The sequence below is a fragment of the Nanorana parkeri genome, unplaced genomic scaffold (assembly GCF_000935625.1).
Source record: "Nanorana parkeri isolate BGI_ZX_2015 unplaced genomic scaffold, ASM93562v1 scaffold809, whole genome shotgun sequence".
NCBI lineage: Eukaryota > Metazoa > Chordata > Amphibia > Anura > Dicroglossidae > Nanorana > Nanorana parkeri.
In genome coordinates, this window is record NW_017307077.1 from 357,822 (window position 1) to 379,136 (window position 21,315).

The following is a 21,315-nucleotide window of genomic DNA, read 5'->3' on the forward strand; positions in this document are numbered from 1 at the left end:
GGTAAAGTTCACCATTCCTGTGTGTGGACCTGGGCACAAGAGCTCCAATGAGTACTCCCCCAAATACAATATGTTGTCCAAGGGCAGAAAAAGCACCATTTGCACATGAATAAAAGGTGTAATCAGCACACATGAAGGTGGTTATATACTAGAAGCAGTTCAATCTTTTTTCCTGCAATAAGTAATTAGTCAGAGCTTGGTCACAAAAGTAGGACATTTAGAATTGCATTTCTACACAGCACATAGTATTGCTATAATGCATTGCAATGCACCCTCGCTAGTGTGAATGGGCCCTTAAGCTTTTGTTATGCCAACATTTTAAAGCACGTTACAGCCATCTGAATTACTGTAATGTAATCATAATTTTGCCCAGGAAAAGCGAGTTGCACCTTCCCCTCCTATAACCCACATTGTAGTCATTTGTCAAAGTGTTTAATAAATGTGACACCTTTGTGTGATTCGGATTTGTGTACACACTATGTGCAGATCCGGGTGACCTAATTACAGATACAGTATACATGCAGTATGTACCTGCATGATAATTAATGTACTGTTAGAACACCCTGTGCTGATATATTGAACGCACCGCATTCTACAGTTTCTTTCACAAACTACTTATCACCTCGCATTGTGAAGTAAATATGCTAGAACAGAATTAAAGCAAACACCGGGGGGAAAAAACTAAATCTATATCTTACATTATTGCATCTTCTATGTGCACAGTTCACAACATTCTTCCCCTCATGACCTGGTAATGGTACTGATCCATTTAATGGGTGACTGTAGCGGAAAAAAATGCTGAAGTCCTGCTTCCTAAATATGGTTTGTGCGTGGGTTACATAGTAGGTAAGGTTGAATAAAGACACAAGTCCATCGATTTCAGTGTGTGTGTGTAAATGTATGTTTTGTGTGTGAGTTACTGGCAGGGCTATTCAAAAAAGGGTGAAGAGTTTGGAGAAGGCAGGAGAAGTGAACAATGTTTGGAACAATTCTACAATTCAGCTCACTTTCCAGTTCAGCTATGTTGTCCTAGATTGTTCCCTTCTCCTGCCTTCTCCAAACTCTTCACCCTTTTCTGAATAGCCCTTTAAGATTACCTGTACCTGTATATCTTGCGCTCTGAGAAAAGTATCCAGATGGGTCTTGAATGATTCCATACTCTCATCTGATACCACTGTCTGTGGAAGGAAGTTCCATCATTTTACAGCTCTCACAGTAAAATATCCCCTTCACAGTATAAAGGTGGCCATACACTTTACAACCATCGCAAGACCTTAGTCTTGCGATGTTGTAAAGTCATTAAAAAAACGTACGATCTGGCCATCTTGGACAGGCAGATCGTACTTGCGATCATCGCAAGCCCGCCCCCCTGAGGGGCGGGCTTCCCATGACCGCAATGCTGAACGGGCAGTGTGCGCGTGCGCACACCGGCCCGTGTGGCATTGATCTTACGATCATGCTAATAACCAGCCGAAAATCGTACGATTCCCCCATGGGGTTTGGGATAGATAATTGTTGTCCAGTGACAATCCTCTATCCCAGACTGCAGCTGACAGATGCGGCACCCTTAACTGTGTGTCCTTAACTTCAATGGACACAGCGCCCCCACATCTGATTCCTGCTGCAGGAATCCGTAGGTTCTTATGGCAGAAATCCAAGAACAAAGTTTGAATGGGGCCTTAGGCTGGCAAGCACTGGGCAAATCAAGTTCAGATTGGCTCAGAGTGCTGCACCTCCATCTGCCAGTTTTGCTCCTGCATTGTAAGGGATTACAGGAAGTTGATACCACAAAAGATTAAAAGGTACACATGCTAGTATTAAAAATAATGACTTTTCATTGATACAAATATGGGTATAATAATGGGATATTTTGTGTGCATTTGTGGCCCATTCATGTTTTAACACAGTGGTTACCATCACACACTGTGCCTGGGATGAACTTGGAGAAACAAATGTTCCCATTTCAACTGCAGCATCAACTGCTGTATCCAGGTGGTTACGTGCTGCCCTTTCTTTCATTAGCCCTCAGGCACTTTACATTTTAAGGTGCCCATACACTGCACGATTCTCGTACGAGAATCACGGGAAATCCCACGATCATACGATAATCGTGCAGTGTATGGAAGGCGTGCGACCGTTTCTGTACGGCCGCACGTCTTCCGTCAAACAAGCAGGCTGGAAAATCCGTAGGATTCTCGGCGAGTTAGTGGCCTACTTGTTCGACAACTGTCGAACGGGCCGGTGTGCGCACGCGCACAATGCCCGTTTGCATTCATCGGAAGCCCGCCCCTCATTGCAGTCATCGCAAGTACGATCTGCCTGTCCAGGATGGGCAGATAGTGCGTTTTTTTAAGTACTTTACAACCCTCGCAAGACTGAAGTCTTGCGAGGGTCGTAAAGTGTATGGGCACCTTTACAGCTGAATGAAGCCATGATCTACTCAATAGCTCATTAAATGGTTCACATCTGTTCATTTTTTTTATAGTATGCCAATTAAAATCAAGTTAAAGCTTTTACAAAAGTTAACTAAATATTTAATGGAAACCAATACTGAGAGAAATGTTTAAGTTGCCACATATTGCCTTCATCAAAATGCTAGTTGCCTGGCCATCTCTGACTAATACTATAACAAGCATGCTGCCAATGAAGTTAGAACTGCTGATCTGGCTAGGCATCCAACGTTTTAGAGATATTGAATCAGCATGACATTACGGCAACTAGCATTATCAGGAGAGGATGGAAATAACAGGCCCTTTTTTGGTCAGTTTATGAAGTCTATGGGGATGTACTGTTCAGGCACGGCCAGCACAGGTATTTACTCAGGAGGATGGCATGGACGTAAGTAAGCATATGGAGAAGAAGGAAGGGGAGAGACTTTATCTTTTAGGTACCACAAAGACTGGAAATGTTTTTTTCCATTTGCAGATGTGTCCATTATAGAGACATAGAGGTCTTTCATTTAGAAGCAGATGTAAATATATCTTTATTTTATATTACCATTAGAGAGAATGTAACAATAGAAAAAAAGTGTCAGCAATTGTCCTACCCTTATTTCCCTGCCAAATAGAGTCATCAGTAGAGTGCAAGGATACCACAGAAAATGGTGATTCGTAAAGCACATAGTGAAGTGGTAAAGTCAAAAATCAAAGCTTTTCTCTTCTTGATGTTACATTGTCATTCACATTGGTGAAAAGACTCTGTGTAAATGGTAAGGTTAGCCTAAGATAAGAACGAGGCCACTGCAAAGATGCTGAATGTCATTCTGCAGTGTAAACGTCACACAGAACGTCCGATTTGTCCATTGGGACTTGAAAGTTAATGGAAGTGTATTTTTATTTCCTTGATGGATAAGTCAGATGAAAGGGAACAAAATCCAACCTTTCTGAGAGTGAATCAGTAACTGTGTTTACAACCCTGCTTAATTAACCCCTTCGTGACTGACGACGTACAGTGTACGTCGCCAGCATCGGGACTGTTTAAACAGTCTCCCGGCGGCTATTGCACCCAGGACCCTGTTTAAACTTGTAAAGCCGACTGTCGGCTTTACAACAGAAGCGATTCTGGCGACTTACCTGTCTTCAGATCGTGTTTTTGGAAAATTGCACATAGTAATGCAATATTAAATATTAATTTACCAAATCTCTAGTCACCAGGTAACTCTTGGCTTGAAAAAAAGGGTATTTATATTAAAAAATTGGTATTTTGCTGTGTTTTTGGGGCATTTAAATACATTTTTCCCTAAATGTTGGGGTTTAATAAGGAGTTGCGCTAATATTGCACAACATAAAAATATGCAACTACCACCATTTTATTCTATAGGGTCTTGGCATTCAGAAAATATATAATGTTGGGGGGTTTTAAGTCATTTTCAGGCCTAAAATGTGGAATATAACATGGGTGCAAAAAATGAAAAAAAAAGGCCTCAGTCATGAAGGGGTTAAAGATTTACTCAAGCTTCTAGGATTTGGGAAATCCCCATTCCACACCCCAACACACGTTTTTATAGCACTGCCCTCCATGTCTTTCTGTGCTGCTGGCTGACGGTCCTTTTCCAGCTTGAAAGACACTTACAGGGCTATTTACAAAAGGGTGAAGAGTTTGGAGAAGGGAACAATCTAGAACAACATAGCTGAACTGGAAAAATTCTCCAATTCAGCTCACTTTCCAGTTCAGCTATGCTGTCCTAGATCAGGGGTCAGCAACCTTAGAGGGAAGGGGAGCAAGCGATACAAGACCAGTAGAGCTGCAGCTAACGATTATTTTCAAAATCGATTAGACAGTCACTCTGCATAAGAATAGAGCAGCAGTGACTGGTCTGTATTTCAGGAAATTCCTACAAGCAAATTACAGCACAAATCTGGAAGAAATACACAACCCATTAGCCCACCTAGATCCAAGTAAGAATACTCTGCATTTAGGCAAGATTTGTTTAAAGTGACATTAACTACCTCCCGGCCGGTCGTTGTGTATACACGGCCGGCCGGGAGCTTCTTGGATGTAACTGGGCGTGTATACACGTCCTGTTAGTCCCGCCCACTCGTGCGCACGCGCGGGAAATACATAATTTAAAAACCGGCAGCGATGCCTGTTAACATACAAGCGATCCGCCGGTCCCAGTATGTGCGCCCCACTCCCGCTAATCACGGGCTCCGCTGTGCCTGGTGCGAGCCCGGGACCAGCATAGTGTCTCTCTGACAGGGGATTAGAGGGAGGTCGGTTCACGAGCTCCCTCCGGTCCCCTCTCCGCTGTCAGAATGCGGAAGTGATGTATATTACATCACTTCCGCATTCTCGTGTCACTCTCCAGCTTCAGATGCTGGAGAAAAGCTGATGAAGCAGATCTCTGCTTCATCAGCTTCTTCAGGGGGGTCCTAGGTGACATTAGGGGTCTTGGAGACCCCTGATGTCTCCATGAAGAGGACCTGTCACTTATTTTTCTATCACATATGGGGGTTTCTTAACTTTATTGCTCTCACAGAGGGGGCTAAGTGGAAGAAAAAAAAAAAAATAGGAAAAACATTTAGTTTCTCCCCAAAACAATTTTAAGTTACACATAAAAAATCATTTAAAAAAATAAAATGTTAAGTCCCCACCCCTACATACACACATGTAAACATGCGTCAGGTGCGCATACCTGCGAAAACCACGATTGCGCCCATTACGCCGCACATGTTACATATCGCCGCGAACGTCGCAGTGAGAGCAATAATTTTAGGGCTATCAATCACTGATAACACTAAACTGATAAGCGGTAAAAGCTTTTAAAGCGTCGCCTATGGCCAATTTTGCGTATGCTAGTTTTTTTGCGATTTTGCGAGTGCGTGCAACTTTTAAGCTTGACATGTTTGGTGTCTATTTACCCGACGTGACCCCGTCTTTTATATTTTACCAAAAAAGTGGGTAATATATTAGTTGTTTTATAACATAATGTGAAAAAAAATATATTTTTTCAAAATTTTCAGTAATTTCCGCTGAATATAGTAAAAAAAAAAAAGTGGTGATTAAATACCACCATAAGAAAGCTCTATCTGTCCCCAGAAAATGGTATAAAATTAATTTCAGTACAGCGTTGCATGACGGAATAAACGTCAGTCAAAGTACCGCAGCGCTGAACACTGAAAAATGGCCTGATGTCTCCATAAAGGGTACCTGGCACTGTAATTTGTTATCGCATAGGGGGATTCTTATCTATGTGATAATAAAGTTAAGGGTAAAAAAAAAATTGGTCACAAAATAAATAAAATTTACACAAAAAAACCCCACAAAAAATGTTAAAGATCCCCACCCCCACATAGATGCGCAAAAATGTGCTAGGTGCGCCTACAGGCAAAAACGACGATTGTGCTAATTACGCACCATTTGTTACATATTGTGAACGTCGGAGTGAGAGCAATAATTTTAGGGCCATCAATCACTGTTAACACTAAACTGATGAGCGGTAAAATATTTTAAAGCGACGCCTATGGCCAATTTTGGGTGTAGCAGTTTCTTTGCGATTGGAGGGGCGTGCGCAATTTTAAAGGTTTGACATGTTTGGTGTCTATTTACTCGACGTGACCCCATCTTTTATATTTTACCAAAAAATTGGGTAATAAATGTGTCCTAACAAAATAAAGTGAAAACCTTTTCATTATATAGTAAAAAATAAAAACCGCAGTTGTGATTAAATACCACCAAAAGAAACCTGGAAGTGATACAAGTAAGGAAGTAGTAAACATGTAGTAGTAAACATGTAGTAAACATCACTTCCTACATTCAGAGACCGGGGAGGAGTGTGGAGGGAGATCGTGTACTGATCTCCCTTTGTTCTCAGTGCACGGAGCCACACTGCCGGTCCCAGATCGGACGCCCGGGATCGCGTGGACGGCGAGGAGAAGGGGCACAGAGAGATGCATTATACAGGCGATCGGGCATCTTTACAGACGCCAGACCGCTTGTATGTAAACAGCCATCACGGGCTGTGTCCCGCTGGTGCGCGTGGGCACGAAGGACATTTAAAGACGCCCACCCGCATCCAGAAGGCTCCTGTCCGGCCGTTTCTGAAAGTTCGGCGGACAGTAGGTGGTTAAATGATGCCTCTTGATCCGCTCATCTTCTTCTTTATGTAGTTTTCAGCAGTCCCTCCAGCGCTGCTGCCGGTCTCTGATCCAGCGCAGACTCCTGTCTCTTCCTATCCCGGCGGAGTCTGTGAGGATTAGGGCTGCAGCTAACGATTATTTTCATAATCGATTAGTTGGCCGATTATTACGTTCGATTAATCAGATGCATGCTCCTGTGTCTCTCCTCTTCTCCCGGCTGAAGATCTGTACTGCGCATGCACCTGCCCTATGATCCTTTGTGGCCGCCCGAGAATCGACTGATCTTTGGACAGTGTGCGCACGGCGCAGATACAGGTGAGTTTTAAGCATTTTGTAAACTTTTTAAAATGTTTCTGCATATATCTACTGCTTGCTAGCAGTAGATATATGCAAAAAAAACAAAAAAGACTATAATTGCGCTTTAACCCAGAATTAAAAAATAAACTATATTTTCTCCTTGCCTACTGTTATCTGCTATTGCATGGCCTCTCACAAGCTCACACAGAAATCCCCCCAATGTGCACCGATCTCAGAAGTGACACCAATTTGCTTTAATAGCAATTGTAAACACTCAATTTCATGGCATCAGGCGAAATGCAATAACTTCTATGAAGCATGAAATAATAAATAAAACATAAACAGATAACACACACAGCCAGTCTACAAAACAAACGTAGTACAGCACAACAACCACCATCATCCTCTTCATCAACACACACGTGTTACCCACCGTCCTTCCTCACTAGGGAAGTCACAGATCGCTTAGGGACGCCGATCTACTTCCTGTGACTGGAGCTAATGTCACTCCGCCCTCTAGTGGTGAGATGTCCGCAGTGACAGCTTTATATATACAACAGAGAAAATTACTTGCAGAATAGAACTACTCCGGGGAAGATGGCTTATTTCTAGCACATGCATTCATTCTTGGAAGGATCATTCTTCTTTTGGACACAAGCAGTCACTTTGTCTCTGATAAGAAGGAAAGACAGAGATACAGAAGTGATAGTTGCTGACTTGTTTGTAAAGGTGCATACATCAGGGCTGTCATTATTTCTCTTGCCTCAAAGCTTGGTTAATAAAGTCACACTAAACTCAGGAGTTAAATGCTAAAAAAATGCATTCAAGCACCTTAACGTTTAACAAAATATGTATTTTATTTGTGTCTCATTCAGCTGCTGTAGATTCTCAAATCATCTCTGAATTGGTGCTGACACTGTCTTTCCTTCTGGAGGGTGGCTACTGTTCTTCCCCATGGTCCCTGTGTGTGTTGTAAAGTAGCCACCACTACAACCTTGCTCCCATGGTGGACTACAGATCACATTTAGTTTACTAATTTGTAGTGAGAGTGTAGTCCATCACAGGACTTTAATGATGTACAGGGGCTTAATGCAAACCCAGTTCACCTGACCCCACGCAAAACTGTGACTGACACCACCTTCCCCTGATGAGCTTTTTCCACCAAAGATGAGACAATGAATCAATGACTTGGAGAAAGAACAATTGCCACCTGTCCCTGATCTGCAGGGACCAGTCAAGTACCAATCATTTGTCTTTGCAAAAGAGCCTGATTTTCAATACTGATCCCTTTCCCTAGAGCAGGGGAGGGCCACTCCGACCCTCCAGCTGTTGTGGAACTACAAGTCCCAAGAGGCATTGCAAGGCTGATAGTTAAAGGCATGTGGAGATTTGCAGTTAAACTGCAGCTGGAGGGCCGGAGTTGCCCCCCCTTGCCCTAGAGTGATGGGGGTGAGACTGCAATTGATATTTTTAATGCATACTTATACTTTAAATTTTGTAGGTATTGTGAAGGGTGATGAATCTGTACCCAATAGAACCAAGTAATTGTTTATTGTCATTGTTTATTCCCCTGTCTTTTCTTAAGAGTGGAAGTGAATGGACCTGATATAATTTACTGTACCTTGGCAAACCATTGGGATAGAGTTGGGGGCTTAGTTTGTTTGCAATTACTGGGGATGCATGCCCTGGTAGTGTTCAATAAGTGAATCAATAGCGATTTCTTATACCAGTGAGGCTGTGTGATGATTTTTCTGACTTCTTTAAGACACAATGCAGAAGTTGCCCTGCAGCAAGCATTAGAAATGTAGCTGCGGACATTTTCTGTGGCACCTTTACATTGTCGGAGCACCGGAATGGGCCACAAACTTTGAGATGCTAGGCAGGATTTACCATGCAACAAACATTAGGAACTATGCAGCTGTGCAGCTGAGGTTGAGCTGCAGAAACTTTATGTGACACCTTTAAAGAGGCAGAGTACTAAAATAGGTGGCAGGAGCTGGTGATGGTGACAGATATAAATTCTTTTTATGGGGTGGGGGGGCAGGATAACACTTAAACGTTTATGGTGCAGTATCAGCAGCAGGGGTTTTGTATTCATCGGTAATGCAAGACTGGTTTATTTAAATGAAAGTGAGTCAGGAGACGAGACAGGCAGATTTGTCTCACAGTAACAAAATGTCAAGCTGTGCTGAAGGCCCTATCAGATAGCACACTGACTGAAGGGCAAGCCAGAGGCTTCAGCACATCTTGTGCAAACTCCAGTCAGTGGTCTAGCCTGGACACTCAATAGTCCATGGGTTCTTCACTTCTAAGAGTGGCCACAACAGCCATGAATCCGATGTAGCCCGCAATCATGTGGTTCAGGCATTGCCTTTGATAACTGCCTACAACCAGGCCTGGCTCAGTGGTATATAGAGAACTCTGAAAAGAAGCACTGAGAGAGCCACTGCTACTCCTGTTCCTCTTTTCAAAGATCAAATGAACATTAGCCTTTAGATGGGATCCTGCCACGATCAGGGAATGTGGAAAAGAGAATTTTATGCAGCACCTCCTCAAAGTGCTGCATTTTGGGCTCCATCTGGAATAGTGGCAGAAGATAGGAAATGTCTGCCTTGAAACGGGGATCCAATAGGTTGGCTACCCTATAGTGGTCATTCTCTTTGATGACCCAAATCCTAGAGTCCTTGCACAGACATTTGGGAATTACAGACCCCATTTGCCACACATTGTCTACAGCAGAGGACCCCGAGTCCTCAGTGTCGCTGAGGACAACACTCCCGCAATCTCACCCACATACAGCAACATACAACCATCCCACCCACATATAAAACCTGGGGTTCAGGAGGGGTGAAACTTCCCTATTGAAACCTGCTCTCAATTTCCTATTGTTCATCACCTCCAAAGCTCCAACCCTCCTCATCCTCCTCATTTTCCCCCTCAAACTTCTACTGCCTCTGCCTTACAGGGATAGAGTTAGAAAACAAATGTTCTCGTTGGCCCTGGGACAGCACCAAATCCTCCTTTTCCCTCACTACTGTGCCTCCAATGCCCAGTCCATGACCCCACACAGTGTGTGCTCCAGGAGGATAACAAGTGAGATTGTATTGCTAATCCATGCCTTGTCTCACCATTTTGGTCACCTCCATCAAATTTGCGAAAATGCTGCACGTGTCCTGAATAATGAGCCATCAATGTGGTCAAGAGAATCAATGTCCTCCAGAGCCTTTCATCATAATTGCCATAATTGCCATAATCGCAAAGGTATTTATCAATGGCATGTTGCTGTTGGTGCAGCCTATGAACACGCAGAGCGGGATTTATCAATACTGGAGCAGTCAAAATCTGGAGCAGCTGTGCATGGCAACCAATCAGCTCCTCTGTTTCATTTTTAAATCATAGCTGAACAAATTGAAGAGAGAAGGTGATTGGTTGCCATGGGCAACTGCTCCAGATTCATTCTGCTCCAGTTTTGATAAATTCCGCCCACAGTGCATTGCAGTTTGTTGCATATAGTGGTTGCATAGCCGTAGACTGGTCAGGGTGCCCATGCTGACCCATGTCCACCGCCAAAAGCACCTGCAATGGGCACATGAACATCAGAACTGGACCAAGCAGGAATTAAAGAAAGTGGTCTGGTCTGATAAATTACATTTTCTTTTACAACAACATGTGGATGGTCAGCCTACGTTTGCCATCAGTTTCCATTTCAAACAGAACCAGACAGGGCCGTCCCCTCTTGGAGGGGCGGAATAGGTTTCCCAAACCTAGAACTATAGGTCATCCTTATTTACATCCAACACTGTTATAATGAAAATATAAACTTTGGGTCACCATCGAACATAGGATGTCCTCATGCGCACTTTAAACTATTCATGGGCCCTGTGACTCCTGTTCTAGAGAACCCACTGTTCCCTCCTGGATTGAACACTCACTCTTTTCTAGATTTACCATTCTCATTAGATGGCAGAGCTCCTGAACCCAGTCCTTAATATATGGTGATACTAATCTCTCAGCTGGAAATATTAGAGCCAGTTTCCACAAAGGGCAATCTGAGCTGGTAGGTTTGCTAGGGGTTTCATGGTATCAATGTATAGAGCTTGAAATACTGCATTCACCAATATTTCAAGCTCTACACATCGATATCATGAAACCCTTAGCAAACCTACTACCAGCTCAGATTGTCCCTTGGGGAAATTGGCTCTAATATTTTCAGCTGAGAGACTTTTGTCACCATATATTAAGAACTTGGTTGAGGAGAATGGTATATCTAATGGCATACAGTATCTGCACAATATACAGTATCAATACAACAATAATTAGGGCCCTTGGTTCATCCTTTTGAGCATGTCAGCACACAACAAATCGTTTTCCTCCAGAGGCTCTTAGAACCCACAAAACAGAAGTAGCACCGTGGCATGCTTTGTCCCCACAGTGTGTAGCCACACCTTACTGCCTGGTAGGCATACCGATTTGTGCCTTTACTTTTCCTTCCTTCCCCCCCCTCCTCTCTTTCTATTGCTTTCTTGCTCATTTTTCCCCCCTACCATGTGTCTCCTTTCTTCTTCCTTTACATACAAAGCATGGATGTTGGACTCATTCCATGTGCATGGAGTTTTGAAATGTGCATGAAGTTTTGAAATACTGTATATACCCTGTTCATGTTGGGGCATATAGACCTTAATAAAGCCTAACTATATTTTGTCTTACAATGTGTATTATGCCTGAGACTATGTACTAAATACCACATGGATGGCCACCTTATCATCTGTGCTCTGTTACTTTTAAATCTTAAATAAACTTACATTTTGAAAAAAAAAAAGAAGAAAAATAGGAAAGAGAGTTGTTCAATAAAATGAATGTAAAAGGTAGCAATTTAATATAGTCCCTTTTTATAGTGAATAAAACAATAATACATTTAGAGCCTCATTTGTTTTAAGAAGATAATTAAATATGCTATAATTGGATTTACACCTGTAATTGAAAGAAGTGATAAAATGTTTAATATTTCATTATTAAGACTAATATTGGATTAATAAGAGCAAATTAACAATAGACAGTTTTTATAAACATATGTGTATGCAATTTACTTATTAATGATCCTAAAATGTATGTATAGCCAACCCATCCTTTTTGGCTTTAGGCTTTAGGGATCGGTTAAAACTAAAGGTGGGCTGAAATGGAATTTTCAGACCGAAACTACAAAATTTGTCAGGTCGACACCAAAACCATAAAAATATTTTTTCTCTGCAGTCCCTGTTAAGAATGAACAGGAAACCTCTATACTGAGTGCTCCTGCCCATTCATAAACTGTGGAGATATTATCAGTTACTATGCCCACAATCATGAATAAACCGAACGTGAAGTAGAGGACTTCCTGTTCATTCTAAATTGGGGACACAGTAAACATACTCAACATGTTCTCAATTATTTACAAGCACTCAGGGATCAGGTGATCATTGAGTGCTTGTACTCCGCTCTCCATCCTGTCTCGCTGAGCTCTCCTCCCCGCGCCACCCGCTTAGCCTCCTGTGACAACACTGACAGCGCTCTCTTCTCCGCCCTGCTCAGCCTCCTGACAGTTTCTCTGCTCCCCGCCTCTCTGTGTCAGAGGGGACAAAGAGCAGGGCCCAGCGAGGAGAAGAGAAACTAGAGATGCACCGCAATTTCGGCCGAGAAAATTGTACTTTCTTAATTTTGCCCAAAGTACCATATTCTGCCAATATGTTTCAGCGGCTGAAATTATGGGGCATTCCTAGTTAAAACCCCATGGGGAGATTTCCTTTCCTGTTCTTGATAGGCAGCAAGAAATGAGAGGAAAATGAGAGGGAATGCCCATCTCACTGGAATATTTGCCAATACTGGATGATTAATCCTTATCCCTTGCTCTTGTAAAAGCATAATTCTGGATTTCGCTTCAATTTTTATATAGGTGACCATGGTCACCAGGACAATTGGGAGAGGGTGAATCTCCCCGCTGGGGTGCAGACAGCAGTAAATAAATTGACACAGGGACCCTCCGCACTCTATCCAAAACTAAAGAAAACTGTTTATTCCTTTACATGCAATAAAAAATGATGTGATATGAAGCCTAAAAATGGAAAATGAACATATAAACCAACAATAGGGCCCTATCATTTTCATAAAGTGAAGAGCAAAAATGTAACAAGGCTTGATAGTTTTGTACAGGTCACATATATGATGATAGATAGTGTATATTGTTAACATAAACGTTTACATAAATGTACAGGGATATTATCGGATATTAAAAGATATTAGAAATGAAACAGATCAATGTCTAAATGTAAGAATCTATGGCACAGATATCATGGCTGTCCAAACTGGGAGTTGAACAGATTGTGATTCAAACCATTTTATGGTACTTATTAACCCCTTCGTGACTGACGACGTACAGTGTACGTCGCCAGCATCGGGGCTGTTTAAACAGACTCCCGGTGACTTTTGCCGCCGGGAGTCTGTTTAAACTTGTAGAGCCGACTGTCGGCTTATTCAGACAAAAAACTAATTTACGAAGATAAGAAAAGGAGAGAAAGTAAAGATCTGATATTAATAAACAATATGGATGGAAGTATAAAGTAGAAATATCAAGAAGGCATTATTGAGACTATGTAAAATGCAAAGAGAAAATGTAGATAATGAAAAAGAAATTGAGGTAAGATGGAACAAAATAAAAAGTAATACAATCTGCAGAAAAAGTTCTTGGCTGTGAAACTTTACAAAGGAAGGAAAATTGGTTTGATGAGGAGTGTAGAAAGGCAATGGAATAAAAGGAAATATCCAAGCCTATAATATGAGAAAAACTAAAGTATAGGTAGATTTACTAAAAAAAAGAATGGTAAATAAAATATACAGAAATAAGGAATGGCAAAATGAAAGGAAAAACCTCTGGAGAATAGAAGATGTGTTTGATAAGAATGAACTTAGGAATCTCTTCAAAGAAGTTAGTGTAGTAAAGAAAGGGTTTCAACTGAGAATGACGCTATGTAGAGATAAAAATGGAAACTTAGTTGGTAACGAAGAGAAAATATTAGAATGCTGAGCTGAATGCTGTGAAGAACTATTAAACAAACAAAGAATCAGAAAACTGCGGAAATCTTATTTCATGGCCCAAAAATAGAACTGGAGGTCTCATTGTATAACAAAGTAGAAAAAGCCATCAAACGACCAAAAAAGAATAAAGTACCCGGGGAGGATGGTATAAATTCAGAATCAATACAACAAAGAGGGTTGACTTTATGAAAGTGTGTATATGAACTAGTAGTTTAAGTGTGGAAGGAGGAACAAGTGACAGAACACTGGAAATTGGTAACAATTGGCTCAGATAAATATTATGTAACAAATATTGTGTTATCTGTCTGCTAAATTGCACATACGGTAATAAGTCATTTCACCATAAAATTAGAAATCTATGTTGAAAAGATACTGGGATATTTTCAATGTGCTTTCTAGAAAATAGGTTGACCCCGAAGCAGATTTTGTTATGCGTGAGGCTGTAAAAATAGATGAATAAAATTTAATCAAGTACAACCTGCTTAGTCATTAAAACCGGTCAATGATAGTATGCGAAGGTTAGAAACTGCAGTTAATATTAAATTCAAATGTAATGTCAAACATTTTAGAAATTGCATTTTATAAATCTATAATTAACACCTTCACGATCATCGGGGCTGTTTAAACAGACAAAGCCGCCGGGACTCTTTTTAAACTTGTAAAGACGACTGTCGTTTTACAAAAATAAAAAAATAACAGTTTTGAAAATGAACATTAAAAAATGTTTAAAATTATTTTTACATTTATTTTATTTAAAGTCCCCACACGTCTTTACATAAACGCGCGTGGGGTGCACCTACGTATGAAAACGACGAACGCACTACACATGTTGGGTATCGCCGTGCACACCGGAGTGAGAGCAATAATTTTAGGGCCAGTATTTTTGGGTATCTCTAAACTGATTACCTGTGGGGGCTTTTGAAGTGTTGTCTATGGACTTTTTGGGATACTGAACTTTGTCGCCATTTCACGGACGCACACAATTTTTAACCTGGGCATGTTGGGTATCTTTTTACTCATTGTAACCTCATCTTTTATATCTTATTTAAAACATGGGTATTTTATTGTGTTTTGGGGCATTTAAGTGCATTTTGTCACTAAATTTTGGGGTTTGATAAGGAGTTGCGCTAATATCGTGCAACATAAAAATTTGCAACTACCACCATTTTATTCTATAGGGTATTGGCATTCAGAAAATATATAATGTTTGGGGGTTTTAAGTAATTTTCAGGTCTAAAATGTGGAATATAACATGGGGGCAAAAAATGAAAAAAGGCCTCAGTCATGAAGGGGTTAAACCAATTATAACATACGCACAACATACGTATTTAAAAAAACACTGCTTGACACAAGAGGATAAGGCTTTGCTGGAAGCAAAATATTACTCGGCAACATCTCTCCGTGGTAATTGGCAGTTAATTGTGACAATACTGTAACTAATATTAACATAAAATACCCCTAAACCAAGGACAGACAGTCAGTACACATCCAGGGACCAGTTTTGTGGTTCAGAGGAGGTGCTAGAGGAATGTGACCACCTGAAACACTGACAGTAAGTCTATGGGCTGCCAGATCTAAACAAACGGGTGTCCATTTACATCTGGTTGCCCCCTGCTCCGTCCAGGTCCGAAAAAACAAACTGAACAGTGTTCTGTTTCCTCGGACCTGATCATGCCAGATCGGGGCTAATCCAATGTATATGGGTATATATAAGTGGTACTAACAAGGAAGAGCTGGAGGAACATTGTGCAACTAATTAGGTTAATTGGCAACAGGTCAGAAACATGATTGGGTATAAAAAGAGCATCATAAGGTGCCCACGCACCTTGCGATAATCGTACGATAATCGCGGGAAATCCCGCGATCGTACGATCATCGCTAGGTGTGTGGAAGGCGTGCAACCGTTTTTACTGTACGGTCGCACAACTTTTATCTTAGGAACATTTTCGAAAACCCGCCGAGAATCGTACAATTGTCGGCGGGTATGTGGCATATTCGTAAGATAAATGCCGCACGGGCCGGTGTGCGCAAGCGCACACTGCCTATTCAGCATTGTGGTCATTGGAAGCCCACCCATCAGTGGGGCGGGCTTGCGATTATCGTAAGTACGATCTGCCTGTCCAAGATGGGCAGATCGTACGTTTTAAAAAAAATTACCTTACAACCCTCGCCAGACAAAAGTCTGGCGAGGGTTGTAAGGTCTGTGGCCAGCTTTAGCGAGTCAGAGTATCTTAGAAGTAAAGAAGGACAGTTGTATGTAAACAGCCATTGCTGGCTGTTTAGATTGCAGTCAGTTTCCTTCTTGTTTGCACAGGGAAAGGCTGTGGAAGTTGGGGAAAGGACATTTTAAACCCCCCACCCATTCAAGAAGCCACCGCCCGGCCGTTTAGTTACAAGGCCAGGCGGGAAGTGAGTTATGTAGCTTTTGCATGCAAGCAGTGTAAACACATGAATGTGACTTGGTATCAGCCTCCTGTAATCCCCTGTATAGTAAATGCAAGCAGTGTAAACACTTAGGGGGTTATTCACGAAGGAGCCAAAGGATCAAGTCTTAGCTTCGGCTGATCCTTCGGCTCTCTTCGGCCGCGGCAGTCGAACCAAAGGGCTGCTGTACGGGCTATTCACTATAGCCTGTACAGCAGTCGAAGGCGGCCGAGCGGCTCAGCTGAGCCAAAGACATATGCTTCGCCTCGACTGAGCCGAAGTGACACCCGAAACGGGGCAAACGGTCCGCCGAAGGCTGGCTGTTCGCCATGCAAACGACAGCTGGGCGGAGCCAGCTGTTATCTTACGGCTGGCTCCGTCCCAATTGTAATGACAGATCAGCTTCCCCAAATGACCTGGGGATGCTGAACTCTCATTAAACAATAACAACTTGGCGAAGCCAGTCATGATATCATGGTCGGCTCCGCCCAGTTGTTATTCATTGGCCGGAACCTGCTAGAAGACTAGCAGGTGCTGGCCAAGAGGAAACAGTTGCCACTCGGCGACATTCGGCTATCCTTTCACTCTAGTTCGGCCCCTATGCGAGTGAGGTGCCGGAGCTTCGGCTCAGCCGATCCAGATCGGCAGAGATCGTTCGGCTGACCAAAGTGCAGCTGAAGGCAGCCGATGTACGGCTGGTATTGGCCGATGTATGGCTGAAATCAGCCGTACAAGCCAGTAATGAATAGCTGAACGTAGCTCGGCTCACTTCACTTCGGCTGGGTTATTCACTCGGCTGCCTTTGTGAATAACCCTTTAACTGAGGAACTTTGGGCCGAATTAATCTTAACCCTTGCAGTTGGGCTACCCCTTTACTGCAAAGGTTAAGCAGGGGGAAGCAGGACTGGGAACCAAATCAGGTGTGCGGCACGCAAATGAGCTGACAAGGAACATGCTGAAAGAAGGAGAGAGCAGAGAAATGAAAAGAATGACCTCATCAATCTGCTACTGCTCATTTACTGTTCAATAAACAGGGATGACACATCTCAATTCCTGAACTGTCACAGGTAACGTGGTGTTATCCGCCTGGCTGTGCTACGTGGTAGGGTCATGTGAAACTCAGGACTGGATCAAAAAAATACAAATCCTTTGACCGGAAAAACAGATCCATCATATCCATTGTATCTATTTTAGCTGCTTGTCCAGAATTTCATATGTTGGTTCTCCTTTTGGAATAAGGTGATCGCTCCTTTGCAATGAATGCTGCTGTCAGCCCTCGGGAACTGGGGTATTTATATGGCGGTAGCTGTTCTGAAAAAGAAATAAAAGAAATACAATGATGTACATTAGATTATAAAATGACATACATGGGATTGCTTCTATTTTTAATGAAAGAAATAAACCTGTGCCTGAGAAGAACATTTGTGAACATGTTTCTTTTGAAGTTCCAGGCCATTGTCTGCATCCTCTTTAGCCACCTCCAATAGTAGCAAAGTTCTGTTTGTTTACCAGTAGCATCAAAGTAGCTTTGGATCATGTTACTTTTTTAAAGGGTTTGGAATGGTTAAAACTACTGACAGTTTTTGTTGTTGTTGCTGTCTGTGATTTTTCTTTACTTGCCATGCTAGAGAAGAAATAGGAAGTGAGTGGAAAGTAAGAGAAAATCCCAACTGTCATAGGTGTTCCCATTAAAAGATTTCCCCTCATCTCCTGTTCTGGTGACAACTGTACAATGTTGCACTGTCCTTCACTCTCTGTCCTGGTGTTAATGGTCACCAGGAAAAATGGGGAGGATAAATCACCCCTGGCTTGCTGTTTCTATAGGTTACTTCAAGCAGAACTCCGGAGAAAACTATTATTAACCCTTGCAGTGAGGCTACCCCCCACACTCTGGTCTACAGAGGAAAATAACAAAGTTATACTCACCTGATCCTCAGAACCGGCTGACTATGACAGGGCTCCCTCCTGCCTCTCTCCTCATACACTGCAGCAATGGAATGTCCCTCAGCATCCTCACATCCTATACATAGTATATAGAACATGATGATATACAGGACCTTAGACCACTGCTGCAATAGAATGTCCCTCAGTGTCCTCACATCCTATACATAGTGTATAGAACATGATGATATACAGGACCTTAGACCACTGCCGCAATGGAATGTCCCTCAGTGTCCTCACATTCTATACATAGTATATAGAACATAATGATATACAGGACCTTAGAACACTGCCGCAATAGAATGTGCCTCACCATCCTCACATCCTATACATAGTGTATAGAACATGATGATATACAGAACCTTAGACTACTGCCACAATGAAATGTCCCTCAGTGTCCTCACATCCTATACATAGTGTATAGAACATGATGATATACAGGACCTTAGACCGCTGCAGCAATGAAATGTCCATCAGCATCCTCACATCCTATACATAGTGTATAGAACATGATGATATACAGGACCTTAGACCACTGCCGCAATGGAATGTCCCTCAGCATCCTCACATCCTATACATAGTATATAGAACATGATGATATACAGAACCTTAGACCACTGCAGCAATGGAATGTCCCTCAGCATCCTCACATCCTATACATAGTATATAGAACATGATGATATACAGAACCTTAGACCACTGCAGCAATGGAATGTCCCTCAGCATCCTCACATCCTATACATAGTATATAGAACATGATGATATTCAGAACCTTAGACCACTGCAGCAATGGAATGTCCCTCAGCATCCTCACATCCTATATATAGTATATAGAACATGATGATATACAGAACCTTAGACCACTGCAGCAATGGAATGTCCCTCAGCATCCTCACATCCTATATATAGTATATAGAACCAGGGGCGGACTGACAACACATGGGGCCCCCGGGCAATACAAGATTATGGGGCCCCCTTGTGCTCCGCCCATATACATATCCCTCCCACACGCCCCACCTGCATAGACATTCTTGTGTCACACAAATTTTTTCTCCACATTATTTTTCAAATTGCGGGCCAATTCACTAAGATGAATTGCGGGGAACTGGCTGTCCATGCTTCTGGGCTGTGAGCTATATAGAACATGATGATATACAGGACCTTAGACCGCTGCCGCAATGGAATGTCCCTCAGCATCCTCACATCCTATACATAGTGTATAGAACATGATGATATACAGGACCTTAGACCGCTGCAGCATAGGTGGGAGGAAAGGCTGCAGTGACTGGTCTAAGAGCAGGCGGCTCGGAGGATCAGGTGAGTATGCTCTCTAGATCATAATGAGCACTTAAGCTTTGCAGTGCAGGGGTAGCCCCGCTGCAAGAGTTAATAATAAAGTTCTTCTTTAACTTTGGTCCACTTTGCTGAATAAGGCCGTCACTGTGGCATAGTGTTAATGCAAGCAGTGTCTGAGAGCTATTCAACAAATACAGACCTGGCAAATATTGTCTCCTGTCTAAATCAGCCCTAGTATGTAGGCATGTGATATAGGCACCTTAGATTGTAACCTCCTTGAGGGCAGGGGCCAATATTAATTTACAGTATGTACAGAGCTGTATAAATACCTATAACAACAACAAAATGTAAATAAATGTACAGTGACAGCTGAGACTGTAGCCACCAGCCATGACTTAATTGCAGTCCTGCACAGAAAAGATTCTAAAAGATATGATTCATTAGGGTTTTGTTTAGAGCGGTCAAACTAAGATCACTTCTGATTGGTTGCTACTGCATCTTTCCTCTTGCTTTTTGTCTTATTAACTGTGTATTGGATGTTCCAGTAATAAATACTGGAGGCGTCTTGCATCTCAGATGAGAAATATGAACACCAGAGGGAGCTGTTTACAAAAAAACACAAACTGACACCACATGCATGATTGAGCAGACCTATGTGACAACTTTGTAAGACCCAACTACCTACAATATACATTATGTGCATAAAATGAAAACAATTGGAGAGGACAGAATTTAAAGGAGAACTCCAGGCATAATTATTCTAAACCCTTACAGTGGGGCTGCCCCTGCACTGCAAGGGTTAAATGCTCCCTTTCATCTAGGGACAAAAAACCCCCCAAACATATACTTACCTGAACATTGCAGCCAGCTGGCTGCTACTCTGGTCCCTGCCACCTCCCTCTTCCTCTGCTATAGTGATGGTATGTCCCTTGGCGTCCTCACGTGATGATTCATAGAATCTTAGACCACTGGAGTGGAGGGGGAGCGAGTCGGCAGGGACCAGTCTACGAGCCAGCCGGCTGCGCAGTTCAGGTGAGAAAACAAGCACTTAACCCTTGCAGTGCAAGGGCAGCCCCACTGTAAGGGTAAGGAATAATTATGCCCGGAGTTCTTCTTTAAATTCAGTGTTCTCCAAAAATGTTTTCATTTTATGCACATACTGTATGTATCTTTGTTATTTTCGCTCCTAGATTAAAACGAGCACTTAACCCAGGGTCGTCCCAAGGCCGGGTGTCACCTGGTCTTCAGACTGACACTCTGCCATGTTGTCATCGTGCGTGTGCGCGGCTATCTGATTGACGCCTGCGACGGCCTTATTGGTGATGGATGCCGATAGAGAGAGTAGGGGACGTACACCTGGTGGGATGAGGTATGCCGCCGGGTCCCCTACTCTCTCCTGACACTGTCGTGCTCTCGGTCCATGACCGAGTGCCCGACTTTTTAGATGGGGTGACACCAAAATGACTGCTACTCAATCTCTTTTTCTATTTTAAAAGGGAAATATTAGTGGTCTGTTTAGACCTCTGGTATTTCCCCAAAGCCCCCGGCAGTAAAGTTAAAAAATTAAAAAAGGTCGGAAAAAAAAGTCATTTTCGGTTTCGGCCTGACGAAATATGTATTTTCACTAATTTAATTGTAATTTAATTGTAATTTTGGTGCATCCCTACTATAAATATTAAACTTATATACCCTACCCCCCCCCCCCCCCCCC

The 21,315-nt window shown here is 42.4% G+C and overlaps 1 protein-coding gene across 1 annotated transcript in view; it reads left to right on the forward strand.

The window, feature by feature from the left end:
• MEGF10 (multiple EGF like domains 10) overlaps nt 1-21,315 on the forward strand; it is a 148,996-nt gene that overhangs the window by 2,865 nt on the left and 124,816 nt on the right. Inside the window, exon 3 of the mRNA XM_018565052.1 lies at nt 6,314-6,557. Within this exon, the coding sequence (XP_018420554.1) occupies nt 6,314-6,557 (244 nt within the window). The remainder of the gene's footprint in view (nt 1-6,313; nt 6,558-21,315) is intronic.